This window comes from Stegodyphus dumicola, chromosome 5, assembly GCF_044657685.1.
Source record: "Stegodyphus dumicola isolate Sdum_Otavi_A_Nest chromosome 5, ASM4465768v1".
NCBI lineage: Eukaryota > Metazoa > Arthropoda > Arachnida > Araneae > Eresidae > Stegodyphus > Stegodyphus dumicola.
In genome coordinates this window covers 50533524-50547831 of record NC_140772.1, presented here as the reverse complement: position 1 = coordinate 50547831, position 14308 = coordinate 50533524, and the positions used below count along the sequence as shown (strand labels likewise).

General features: G+C 32.2%; 1 protein-coding gene across 2 annotated transcripts in view; it reads right to left on the bottom strand.

The window, feature by feature from the left end:
* The window catches only part of LOC118189809 (ankyrin repeat domain-containing protein 13D), a 71637-nt gene that overhangs the window by 30383 nt on the left and 26946 nt on the right, over nucleotides 1–14308 (bottom strand). For both annotated transcript variants that reach the window (XM_085816642.1, XM_035360476.2), the window contains 3 exons: nucleotides 8553–8729; nucleotides 8339–8441; nucleotides 1419–1580 (listed from right to left, as the gene is read on the bottom strand). In XM_085816642.1, the coding sequence (XP_085672768.1) occupies nucleotides 1419–1580; nucleotides 8339–8441; nucleotides 8553–8729 (442 nt within the window). The remainder of the gene's footprint in view (nucleotides 1–1418; nucleotides 1581–8338; nucleotides 8442–8552; nucleotides 8730–14308) is intronic.

Here is a 14308-nt window from a genome sequence, read left to right as displayed (position 1 = left end):
AAATTATAATGATGATCTGAAATAGTTATTTTACTCTTATGCTTCCATTTTAATTATGTTTGGCCTTTTTAATATAAATTATAATAATAAAAAAGTATTATATGAAATTAACCTTTCATATAAATTAAAACAATAATCCTCAGATAGTTACTTACTATTATACTTCCTTTCTTGCATTAGGGTTGCTGCAATTATTTTTGGCAGCACTGGCATCAACAATAGTTTGGCAATTTTTTACGGTCCTCAAAACGGAATAGTACCCAATTTTGTTAAAAAAATTATAAAGGTCTACCTATTTCTCTCTCAGGGAAAAAGTAAAGTTCAGATTTAAATTCAGTTCTTAATGCATAAACCTAATGTTATTTGTTCACTCTACTTTGGATTTTTAAAGAAATAGCAAATATAAATTTAAGGTTTAAGACACAGTAGCTAATCTTATAATTCATATAACCTTGAAATATGAAAACACTGGAGGTTTGTGGGAGAATACTGGAAGTTTCTGTGAAGTCTTCATGCTGTATAGCGATGCCATTTCTAAAATCCTTTTATGTTCTTTGGCTAAATTTATTTCATAATTTTCTAACATTTTTATACTGAGAAAATCCTGAGTACAGAAAAATGATTTATTCATGAAAGTACTTTTAAATATGCTGAAAATAAAATAAATAATTAACATACATACTATTGTTTGGATAAACTTAGTAATGTACCGTTTACTGATGTTAAACAAAATTAAATACAAATATTAACTGAATAAACATTCCTTGAATCTTCATAAAAAGTCTTCAAGATGTCTACAGATCAATTCAAAGACAATTCAAATCAAATAATCTTTTAAAAGAGAAAATATGTCAAAAAATCACTAAGTTGGGGAATAGAATTATCCTGATTTAAATTCCATTAATAGCAGGAAATATTTTCTTTGTTAATTTTATTTAGTACAGGCTAAAAATTAAAAACCCAGATATTCAGTGGGAAAACCAGAAAATATGATGACAGAGCTGGCAGCTATTTTATGGCCACATGAAAAAATTCCTGCTTTAAATTCTTACAGTGTTCTTAGTATGATAAAGAAAACTCTGTAAAAGAAAAGTTTTCTGAAAAAAATACGAGAAATCTTGAAAATGGAAAGTATTATAGAAATTTTAATTATGAAAACAACATACATTCTTTTTCCCTCGTAACTATCCTTATTAAAAGTTACTTCATTGTTTATTTATTTATTTGTTTGTTTATTTTAACTCTAAAATTTTTTTCACTGTTACTATTAAATCTGAAATATGAGGTCAATTTTAACTTTGTCTGTTTGCATGTTAATAACTTATTTTGACACATTTGTCAATCACTTAATGCTGTAACAATTCAAAACAGCAATAAAATATTACCTTCTATTTGTTTTATGAGAAGAGCAATCTTACCTAAACGTACATATCCAGATGGTGTATCAAAACAGCTATCATCCAGTACACAAGCAACAACTTTTTCTTCTTTTATAGGTGTAACTCCCGGTACAGGTTCATCAAGAGCAAATATATTTCCAAATGTTATTCGAGCATTTAGTACATGGAAGAGTGGAATTTCTTTAAAAGAAAGGGAATTTGTATCATGAAAAATAATATTCATTCTAGAAAAATATTAAGATTTAATAAACTTTTGGCTTCAGCAAATACTTTTTTACAGTTCATGCAAAATGTAAGTATTTATATCTGATCGCATTCATTTAATTTTATACAAACACACACGCACAATTAACACTTTTGTGATAGATGCCTCAGTCACAAAACCGCTCTCTCAGGATGGCACACTTATCATTAAGCACTGTCTTGCAGTACCGCTAAGTTTAACTTTGGGAAAAAAAAATGAATAAATTAAATTTGTGATCCACTTGTTCCAGATTATTCTGATATAATTGTCAGAATTAATTTTAAAACTTTATTAGTATATTTTCCTTGCCATTTGAAGTAAAAAAAAAAAAAAAAATAAATGATACACAAAATATTTGCCTCAATGCTAGCCAAACTCTAAGTGGAATGAATAAAACCTCTAAAACAATAGGAATATCCCTCATATTACCAAAACTAAACAGAAAAGTATTCAGAAGCATCGAGAACACTATTCCTTTATACATATATGTGTGTGTGTAAGATAAAAAATATGTAGCTATAGATTATACTTTAAATTACCAACAGCCCCTTTCAGCAAATTTACTCAAAAAGATGTGATGATGGAGAGAAGACCCATGAGTGAACAATCATGGTTGGAATGGCAGTGACAGTGATAGCAGATAGCTTGAAATTGCTGAACAGATAACTAGATTTTTACAAAGCACAACTAGCTTCCCAATTAAATACATTTTATTTCTGAACATGAATCACATTCTGTAGAATGGAGGGAACACAACTTCCACCATACAATTTTGGATATGTAGTTACATTTTAGAGCACTGGTAGAATGCAAATAAGTCAAGAAATGTGGGTTATTCAAGAGTAAAAGGTAAAAGAAAGCTGCGTGCAATGCTGCTGAAGTATTTATAGCTAGGAAATTCTTCGTTCGAGTTCTGGATAGCAACTGGCAAGAGTTTTTGCACTGCACAGAAAATACTACAAAACAGTGCAATATGTATTCTTTAAAAGGAGATGTATTTAATTAAATTTAGAATTAATTAAGAATTTAAAGGTCTGTATGCTAATTTGTCTTTCCAATTCTGTATTTTACATATTTCCGCTTTCAAGAAGACAAAGGTTGGTTGGTTAATAGGGTTTTTGGCACACAACCTAAAAGGTTATTTACGTCAACAATAAACACAAGTTTAAAACCAGGACATTAAACAAAAACACACTAAGGTGAAATATAAATATAAAAATGAAAAGAATAGAGATATAAACATGAGGTACATTAATATATATGGTGTTAAAATACAAAACAATAATCTAAAACATGATTCAAATTAAATAGTAAAAACCAGACTCTTGCAGGTATGAAACAAATTAGCGTTGACCTCTTTTCCGATTATTGGGTCAAGAGGTAAGTCACAATTATTAAAATGCTTCATACGAAGTCTGCTAAAATAAGAACACTGAGTTAAAAAGTGATGCACTGATAAAACAACATTACAATGGCAACACATAGGTTCACTTTCACCTTTTAAAAGATGATTATGGGTAACACGACAGTGACCAATTTTAAGGCGAGTTAAAATTACCTCCGGTTTCTAGCAGCCTTGCAATACACGACTTTATTCTTGATGCTTCGTAACTTTGTTGCTTACTTGAAGGTTCCAAAAGTGCTGCCATTTATCTATGATTTTGTTCTTGATGGTCATGTCGATATCTCTGACTGGAACACACCTAGTAGAGAACCCTACAACAGATTTTGCAGTAACATCTACCAGTTCATTCCCATTAATACCTATATGGCCAGGGACACAGCAGTAAAGAATCTATCCACTAACAGATAAATTAAAATGCAGTCTTAAAATTTCAACAATTAAAGAATTGCAGGTGTCAGAAAATACTTCTAAAGCTTTAAACGCACAATACAAGTCAGAGTAAATGATAAAACTTTTTCTGAGTTTGCTTTGATATATATAAAAGGGCATAGTAGACAGAAGTCATCTCTGAAGTAAACACTGAGCAAGCCTCATGCAGCTGCAATCCTGAGCTCAGGATGGAGATTTCGTTTTCTACAGAAGTGCACACAAACAGTCTTCTGTTTCAAAAAAACCAATCCATGTTTCATAGACCATATCTGGATCCTGTTCAGAGCGATTTGCATCTATCTGTCCATATATCTCATATCTGCACCCTGACAACTGATCTGCAAGTCATCAACATACAATGAATCCGAAACTGCAGGTGAAAGTTCCTTTAAATCAGAATTTATTTTCAAGCTGAACAAGGTAATGCTTAAAACACATCTTTTTCCTGTTCGAAACTGTCTGACAAAACTGAGCCAATTCTTACTTGGAAAGGTTTTAGCCCTAAAAAAATTTTGAATGAAGATTGGTAAGTTGCCGTGCAAGCCACTGGCATGAACATCTTGTAAAATACCGCACCGCCACGTCTTGTCGTAAGCCTTCTCAATGTCAAAGAAAGCTGATACGAGGTGGTTTCTCCTGACAAAAGCTTTATGAATGCCAGTTTCCAGAAAAGGCATATTAGCAGTTGTTCTACCTTTATGGAAACTTCTTTGATTATGGGAGAAATTATGTTGTTTTTTCCCAAGTAATAGACTAGGCGACGGTTTACCATTTTTTCCAGCACTTTGCACATGCAACTCGTAAGAGCGATGGGCCAATTAGAAGGATTCTTCGCATCTTTTTCAGCTTTAGCTATGGGAATGACTACAGCTTTTTTCCATGTGCTGAGAAAGGTATGCTCCTTCCACACTCGATTGTAAAGAGCAAGAAGGGCAGCCAGCGACTTACAGGAGAGATGCTTCAGCATTTCTAATTGACACCATCTGGACCTGGACTGGTCCTATGTGCGTCCAATAATGCCCTCTTCAATTCAACTGTAGTAAAATTGCCATTATAAGGCTCCGAGTTGGAAGGATGAATACAAAGTGAGTTTTTTCCAAGTGATGCTTGGCAGAAAGAAAAGCAGGCGAGTAGTTGCTGCCGTTTGAAACAGTAGCAGCGTCACCTATGGTATTCGCTATTTCTTTTTTGCGGTTCTAATCACATAGCTGTCTTTTTCCAGAAAGGGAAAAGAGTGGTCTTTATACAATCCACATGCTTTTCCAACTCTTTCCTATACTCATTTACTAGATGTAGAGGATGAAATTCCACACGTAAGACATCTATGAATCCCTTAGGCTCTTATGTCTAACTTTCCTTGCATGTGCTTTCGCTTTTTTTTTTTTTTTGAAAGCTAGAAGGTTTGACTATGTGGGATATCAATGAAAGATACCCCAGGCTTTTCTTTGTCTTCTGAGAGCTTCTTGGCAATTCCTGTTCCCCCGTGATTTTGAAAATTCTGGTAACTTTGTTGATGTTATAGGTATACAAATTGTAGCTGCCTAAACAACACTATCAGTAAAAGCTTTCACAGAATCATCAATAGGCATATCTTTCAACATTTCGTCTGTAATATCTGCAAGACAGGAGAAGAGTTCCCAGTCTGCCCTATCAAATATAAAAGGGATGTTGACATAGGAGTCACTCTTTCTCAAGCAAGAGATATAAAAATTGGGAAGTGATTACTATTAAAGATAATTTCCTACACTAAATGTGCAAAAAAGCAACAGTGATGGTGAGCAAATTGCAAGATCGAGTGCATGAAATGCCCCTGTGGGCTTGTAGAAGTAGGTATCCTCTCCATTATTAACACGTTGAGCGCCACACGTATGTTTTAGGCAATCCCGTTCAGGCCTCGCACTTCGCTTAAAAGCACCGGTATTGTAGGGCCAGTGATTCATACCACGGTAGAATATAGCAACAAGTTGTTAAAAAGAAGATATTCCATCGAACAAAAATGCAAGAATATCTAGAAAATGACAACTCCGAAGGAAACCGGGAAAAGGCTCTGAAGTACGAAAATATTGTAAATTATGTTATGATAAAAATGCAACAGAAGCTGGTAGAAAAACTAAAAGAGTGTTGTCACATTTTGTAATAGCTGTAACGGAGAACCGTTTTTATGTTTACCGTGTTTCAATGAAATCCAATGAATCAAAATCAAATCATGAATCAAAATTAATTAAAATTTTGTGTAATTTCATAAAACAGTGTAAATTTTATAGTTATATATCATGTTAGACACTGTCAGCCAGCAGCGGTCGATGCGGCCTAAACTAAAATGTCTAGTGTCAGCCACAAATGGCTGACGCGACCTAAACGGAAAGTTTGGTGCAGCCACAGATGGCTGACGCGGCCTAAACGGAAAATCTAGTGTCAGCCACAGATGTATGATGCAGCCTAAACGGAAATTCTAGTGTCAGCCACAGATAGCTGACGCGTCCTAAACGGAAAATCTAGTGTCAGCCACACATGGCTGACGTGGCGCTCGACGTGTTAAGCAGACAAAGGCAATGATCTTCAATCATTTGTGCAATTTGTCTTCCTCGAGGCTTTGTGTCCTTACTTCCCCAAAACGGACTATGGGCATTAAAGTCGCCTAACATGATAACAGGCAGTTGACATATTAAGTCATCTAAATTTCGTTGATCAATGTGTTCATCATTTGGAGGAAAATAGAACAAACCGAAACCAGAAAATTTATATTTATTTGAATGAAAACAGCTTGAAGGCTTCTTTTTCAAAGAAATGAAATGGAAGGGTGGTTAAGCAAAGTGAGGAGACCAACACCTCTACTCGCACGCTCTCCTACAAGATTGTCTTTCCTGGCAAATGAGAAACCTTCGAAGCTTAGCTTCTCTCTCTGGTTTTGAAGTGTCTCCTGGACTGCCAAACACATGGAATGATATTTATTGATCAAGTTTTTATGTTAATGAGATTTTGGTGGAAGCCGCGAAAATTCCAAGAAACAAGGGTTTACCTTTTTGGTGCTGTTTTTTGTCTTTCGTGGAAGCAGGTGTCTCGGAATATGCAGTCCCTCTTCCACATTTATATCAGAATTCACCTCTTCTGAACTAATGCTCCCAAAGGAGCTTGCGCTCGGATTTCTGGGAAGTGGTGGAATTTTCTTTCTCTCATTTTTATTTTCCAGTTGGTCATTTTAGTTTCATTATTATTGGGGTTTTTAGCTATTATCTTGATATTATGGACTGGCTGCTTATTTTGTGCACATATTTTTGTTTGTGTTCCTATGGATTTAACAGATTTTACAAAATTAGCGTATGACTTTTTGCCCGGCTGCGACAGTTTTTCTCGCCTCTGAATATGAAATACTTTTTGTTAACTTGATAGTTTGGATGTCTTTTTTCGATTTCCATTTTTGACAAAATCGAAAGAATGCAGTGTGATCCCCTTTACAGTTTGCACATAGTGGCATGGCATTGCAGTTTTCGCTGTCGTGGCCTTCCACAGAGGAGCGTGCACATATGACTTTGTCGCGACAGCAGATTTTCGAATGGCTGAAACACTGGCACTGAAAGCAACGTAGTGGGGTTTGATAGTAAGGGGTAAGGTTGAAGTGCATCCTCCATCAGGGTGATCTCTCTCAAAATTGGTTCGAAATGGCACTGTTAGCATGGCTGGACTCTGCACAAGCAGAGTATATACATAGATATCCACAAATATACAATGGTGAATTTTTGGTATCCTGCCCATTTCTACCTGTACCTGTTATCTCATCCTAACGTTAAATTGATGGACACTACAAAATTGCATAAACTGATAAGAATCATAAAATGAAAAAATAACACTGTCCATATTCTTTCCTCCACAATGGGTTTTCAAAGGATTTTGTCGTGAAATTAAAGAATGTGTCTTAATACTGTTCCTAATCATTTCATTTCATTTAGTACTGAGCCTCCAGCTAATCTATTTTGGCAAAATGTACCAACATAGTGCCGAAAATGCATAATATGGCTTAATGAAAAAATATTAAAATTAAATGAAAGAAATACTAAAAATGTATTTGCTTCTGACCATATCATTTTCAATTCAAGTCATTTCCCCCCTCCTTAAATTTTTTAGAATCAAAATTATGGCGATGCTTCAATTCAAAGCAAATATTTTTAAAATCTTTTCCTGCTCCCATGTCTTAGAATTATATTTCTGAAGAAATACATACATATATTTTAAGTTGCATTATTAATAATTTACACGACACTGAAGATGATATGATCTGGTTCAATAGTACAAATAAGAATTCAAATTCTGAAAGTGAACTTGTGGAAAGTGATAGTATATCTGAAGAACATTCTCTATAAATTAGGTAGCTTATTATATTTATATTAGCATATATTCATGTAAATATTTTTTTAAATATTTTCAATACATATAAAATCTTTACTTTTTATTATTTATAAAAGTTTTCACTTGCAAAATCCTACTGACTTTAGATTTGAGGCATTTATTTTTTACTATGCTTACCAGTTTTCTAATTTCAGTCATACTGCAGCTTAAATTCCAAGTAATTTAATATTTAAACTAGCTATGGTAATAAATAAATTTGTAATTTCAGCTCTAAATTATCTATGAAACTATCATCACATACACATGCATACAACTAGTGAAAAGGTTGACAACATACTGAAAATAAAGTGCTAATAATATAAAAACATTCTTTTTCCCTTTTGCTACTGGGTATTATAACAACAATTAAAATAGTTTTAAAATTTTATTTTCGGAAAAAAATTTCATACTACACCCTTAAACTTAAAATTAATAAATTTTAAAAATGTAGATATAAAAATATAAATAAAAACTCACCGATTTTTATAGGAAAACCTGCTGGCAGTTGTAAAGTTATAAAATCTCTCAATTTTGCAAAATGGGTACTGCTAATAGCCATTAAATCAACAATTGGCAGGATCTAGGAAGACAAAACTATTTTGGTAATAATGCACTTTTAATGAATCATTATATTGCGTGCTCTTACTTTTCTTTTTTTTTTTCTTTTTAAACTCACATGAAATGTACTTACTTGTTCTGGAAGTGACAATGGATAATTTTCACACAGCCATAAATTAGCTTTAAATTTTTGTATTTTAGTAGAGATTTCTCTGGGACGACCTATATCCTTTCCACCCAAATCAATTTCAGGATTAAAATAATCTTCAGAAGTGATATGACATGGATTAGCAGTCCAATCTTTGTTGTCCTGCGAAACAAAATTTTTTAATTACACAGAAATAAGACAAGATCCAGATCCCAACACAAATATTTAAAAAATATTAAATTTCTCTAAAAACATAATGAGTACATTGCCTTTTACTTTTCACAAACATAAAAATTCATTCAGAATATTTTTTCTTTTTGGCAGGATGGTATTTAAATTTATTTTCAAAGCCATTACAATAACATTATTTAAAGCATTTTTGCTTACCATAATTTAATCTTTAAAATATCACTGAAACCGCCACACTGAAGTATAAGTAAACTGCTCACATTTCAATTTAAAAATTTATTGTGATAAGTAACATACACCTCTTAAGAAATTGATATAATTTTCAATTTCTAAAGCAAAAATGTAACTTTTGAAGCTGAATTTTAGAATTTAGTATTTACAAAATTTTTATTAGAAGTGTAATCATAGAACCTATCTAACATGAAAGTTAAGATGAATAAGAACCATTTCATAAGATTTTTTCTGAAAATGTTTTGCATATAAAAATATACAGAAATATTAATGAGAACAAAAATAGAAAGTTAAAACATAAAAGATCTTACGGATTACTTTTTTAAAATCTATACACACACCTTTACATGCATTTGTTAAATTGCAAAAATCGTTTCCTTCTAAAAATGTATAATGAAATTTCTTTCATTCTTTGCCCTTTATTTCCTTCACTAACTATGAATTACAGTAATAAAAATTCTTAAAATATACATTTTGTGTTCCTTCAAAGTAAATCAAATTAAACATGTTTTGGAAATATTCAAAAGTTTAAAAAGGAATTACATTTTATTTTATGGTTCCTAAAAATTGATATATACAATTCTTTAGTAAATAAATTATTATTAACTTACTTTGCAGCAATTGCGCAAGTAGTAGAATAACTCGATTTTGCACTAAGTGAATTTAAGATCATACAGCATTATACATATATGTGATGTACCAGCTTTTGTCTGCAATAAATAGATTGGTGAAGAATCATAAATGTAGTCGAAGCTCAAAGTATCAAATGATAAGTTTAAAAAACAGGATCCATTTATTATTATTCAGGAGAAATAGCAGTTACAAAAATCAGATTTCTGGAGTAAATAAAAAAGAACTACTAATAACTTTTTGTATGAAGTTTACTGCATCGTTACATTAAAAGAAAAGACCCAGAAATTCCTTTGCGAGCCCTTTTATAGCCTCTGAAAAGGCAGAGCTTCCAAGAAATGACGTCAGCCATTCCAGTTCGCTTTAAATATTTCCAGAACATTCTATAACTGAACGTGTAGAAAAAGCGGGAAAAACAACTTGACTATGGGGCTGTGGATTTAATTCCACGTACTTTCAAATAAAAGACCGTCGGCATTAAAAATGAAAAGAACATACAGTTAGAATTTTAAGTGTATTTTTGACTATGGAATTTTATTATTACACACACACATATATATAATAACTTTTAGGAACCATATATATGCATATATTTATGTAATAAAAACAAATTTAGAAGTACTAATGTAGGAACACTGAGACATGGAAACAGAGAAATACTGATGGTGCAGCATATAGATAGCATTGAACATAGATCCATATTGAAGAAGAATTCTGATTGCATAGAATGCTAAAATGTTGAATCTATAATGACTAGGAAGCTTGGCAGTTGAGGCCAATTAAATTTCATTTTTATTTCAATTGACATTTGTGGCCACAATTCACTTGGCACTCTAATCCTGGATATTTCCAGAATATTTATTTATTTATTTATTTATTTATTTTTTTGCTGTTGCAATAAGAAGAGAGCAGAGAAGCAGCCTCTTAATAAAGAGACAGGCAGGAGCTAAAGTGCAAATTTATCCAATATAGAGGCTATAAGGCAAGGGGAGGTTTTGGTTTAGTTCGCTTATTAAGACAAATGTTTCAGTTCTCAAAATTTTTATTTTAGGTTCCGAACTAGCTATATCACTAGCATTATACAAGCCATGTGACATAGATTGATCTAGAAATGATGCAGGCCTGAAAAGTTATTACCATCTCTAAAATATAGAAAGGAAGTACCCAAATGAGTAATTAAGAAGCTACTGCTAAATTAAGTTATAAAGCTGATTTACAGATTTTTTATCTTATATGAATATATAAGAAAGTAGAAAGACAACTTGAATTAGAGAGATTTTAGTGGTCAAGAATTTTGCGCATTGAGCTGCAACATTTTTTAATTTAATAAGTAAGAGGTATTTTTAAAAGCTAATGCTAAAAAAATACATTTGATACTACAGTTCCTTAGCAAAAATGTAAAATCATGTCACAATTAGAAAAAACAATATTAAAGTAGTAAGAGCTATCTCGTAAAAACTAAATGTAAAAATTACAAATTGAGATGACTTCAAAATCAAAAATGGGTGATAAAAATAAATTTTAACGTACAAAGAATTAAAAAAAAAAAAAAAAAAAAAAAAACCTCTTGTAAAAATTAATACATTTCAAATACACAGTAAATATGTCCAAAAAAATTTGTAATAAATGGTAACTAGTTCAACTCGAGGTTTGAGGCGGATTTATCAAGGGAGCTCAAAACTCGAATTAAGTTAATACCTACGGCGCGTTTCGTCAAACGATAATAATTGAGACTATAAACAGGATAATCCAGCTTAATTATCTAAAAAAGTTTAGCAAGTCTCAATTATATCGCTCCTTTTCCCGAAGCACGGTAATTTAAATTGCAAATATAAAACTTACTATTTAACAAGAATAAGCTTTACAAGAAAGCCTAGTTGGGCAAATGTACAATGAAGGGGGGGGGGAACTAGCAAAAAAGCAATGGATGCACAGTAATTTAAATTTCAAATGTAAAAGTTACTATTAATCAAAACAAAGCTATACAAGAAAGCTGAGTTAGGCAAACGTACAATTAAAATAAATAGCTAAAAGCTATTAGTCCACAAATTACACAATTTGAAGGGATGTTCCTTTAGCTTGGTGTGGTGGTGTATTTAATTATGGCAAAGCACACTAGGGCTATCTGCCTAAGGGGAGGGATGCCTTTCGTGGAGGACTTTCTAAGGGAAACTGGCTCGTATACATGTTACACATGGGGAAAACCACGAAAACGCCCATGCAGCCAGCCCGTTCGCGGGATTCGAACCTCGGACCGAACTACCAGTGTTCAGCGACTTTACCGTTCGGCCGCTGGTGGGCCTAAAGAAGAGAATAAGTTTTCTCTTAAAACCTCTGCTTTGATTTCAAACTATCGAATTATATTTTGCAACTATGTTTGCTGTTCAATTACTAACTTGCATCAAATGCTATACATTGAGGAAATAAGTTCCCTTCGCTTAAAACACACTTGGAACTGACTTGGAACTTTAGCTTGAAAATTATACACTTTTTAAGGAGAAGAATCAAAAGAAACATAATAAAACACATCAAAATGGGTCTTGCAAAGACCAAAGAAGAAAACAAAAAAAAAAAAAAAAAAAAATTCTTACGTTCAACTTAAAAACGATCAAATGGCTGCTAGGAGTTGCCATAAAAAGAATCATTCTCAAGAAATATTACCAGAAAAGCAAAGTAGCCAAATTTCTCCAATATGGTGAAGCTTCATAGAAGGGGAAAATGACATAAAGAAGCAATACCCAATGGTAAGCAACGGCCAAAGGGGATAAAACTTGTACAGTCCAAAGTCGTTAATTCGGACACCCATAATTCGGAATGATCTATAATTCGGACCTCAAAACTAAAAACTTTCTGCGCATGCACTGCGTTGACACATGCGCATAGGCGTTTACGCGTGCGCGTAAGACCTTTTACGACTGCGCATATGAGTGTGCGCAAGTGCAGAATATGTTTCCGCGCGCGCGTTTTATGTATAATGGACGTATAAGCTAAATAATTATCTATTTCAGTTAATGTTGATGATTGCGTTGTTCCTTAATTTTCGAATTGGATCCAGCTTATTATTTTTTGCAGACTGTAAGAGCAATTTTATAAAAGTAAATTTAAACTTTTGATTATATCAAATAGAATTTCCGATATATATTTGTTAATATGTGTAAAGGATCTAAAGCGAAAGTATGTTTTGAAATCTGTTTATCAATTTCACGCTACTCGGCGGGGGGAACGCGTAATGAATTGGAAGTTGATCTGTCAGCACTATCCTTATCTTCAGCGCAGATGTTTTTATTTTATTTGGCTTATAATTCCTTATCAAATGTAGTATTTCATCTCGATGTGCTCCGTCTTTGATATGATTTAAAACAAGTTCCTCTTCATTATAATTCGTTTCCGATAGCGAAGAAAGTGACAGAGGTTATTGAAAACGAAAAAATTTCGATTGACAAATTAGTCAGTATTCTCGACACAGCAATTATAGGACTTGAACAGCGGAACTTTGTAACTGAACAAGAAATTATGTCTGTTTAATAGAATTAAAGAGAAAGTATTATCACATGAAACGAAGCAAAACTTAAACAACTTACATTGAAAGAAATGATTAATAAAGTAAACAAATAAATATTAAGCTTTTTCTTTTTGCAAATTTTGATACCCTTTAGATCATAATTGTTCTTTATTTCATAAATTACGGTTTCATACTTTTAATTTTAGAATTTCTGCATGCCTTCTTACGAGATTTAAACTGATGATCTATAATCCGGAAAAATCGATAATCCGGAATCGCCGAAGTCCCGATGAGTCCGGATTAACGACTTTTGACTGTATTTTTAAAAAGAGGCTAATAGGTGATTGACATTGGCTATTTTGACCAAGATGGCGTCTTGTTTAAAACTTAGTCGTGAAAAAACATGAAGGTGAAATCAAAATGGCTAATTTCTAAGAAAGTGCTTATCTGGCTGAAAGGAGATAAAATTGGAAAAATTATCAATTTGTTAATAAAAAGTCATAATTCTTCTTTTTCACTACAGGATGGACAAGCTTTTTGAAATTAAAATAGCCCTTAAATTAATAAAAGAAAAGGTATAGCCAGAAAACAGTGATATTAAATAATAAATTTAATAATTTAACAGAATATCTGTGCCAATTATGAGAAAAATATGTTACATTTTTACATTAGATCAATTGAATTAGCCATCCATCAGTTACCTTCCCTTGAAATTTAAGTAAAAATTTCATTATCTAATTCAAATAATCTAAAATAAGAGGTAAATGCCAGCTTTTTTAAAAGACTTTTTAATGACAGTATTTGGAATAAGATTGCTTTGTAAGATTTTAATGAAGTAGAGTATTTCTTCTTGAAGGAGGTCTGCATTTATACAGATTCTTTTAATTCTAAGAAGTTGTGCATTAATGGTTATTGATAATGACTTTTTTAGAAATGTTAGAAAACCAGTTTTTAAGTTTTAATGTATGAAAAAGTCTCTGTGCTTGTCAAATATTTTAATAAGCTTGTAATTAAGAATTTGAAGATCAAGGTAAACAATATCATTTTGATTAGCAGTAAGTGGCAGTAAGTTTGAGGCAAGTAGGGTAAATAGTTGCATTTTAGTTTGTTAAAGTTGTTAAATGCAATAACATCATCAATATACCTAACTATGTGTTGGTAATATTTTCGTTCTTCAAGATCAAGTGAA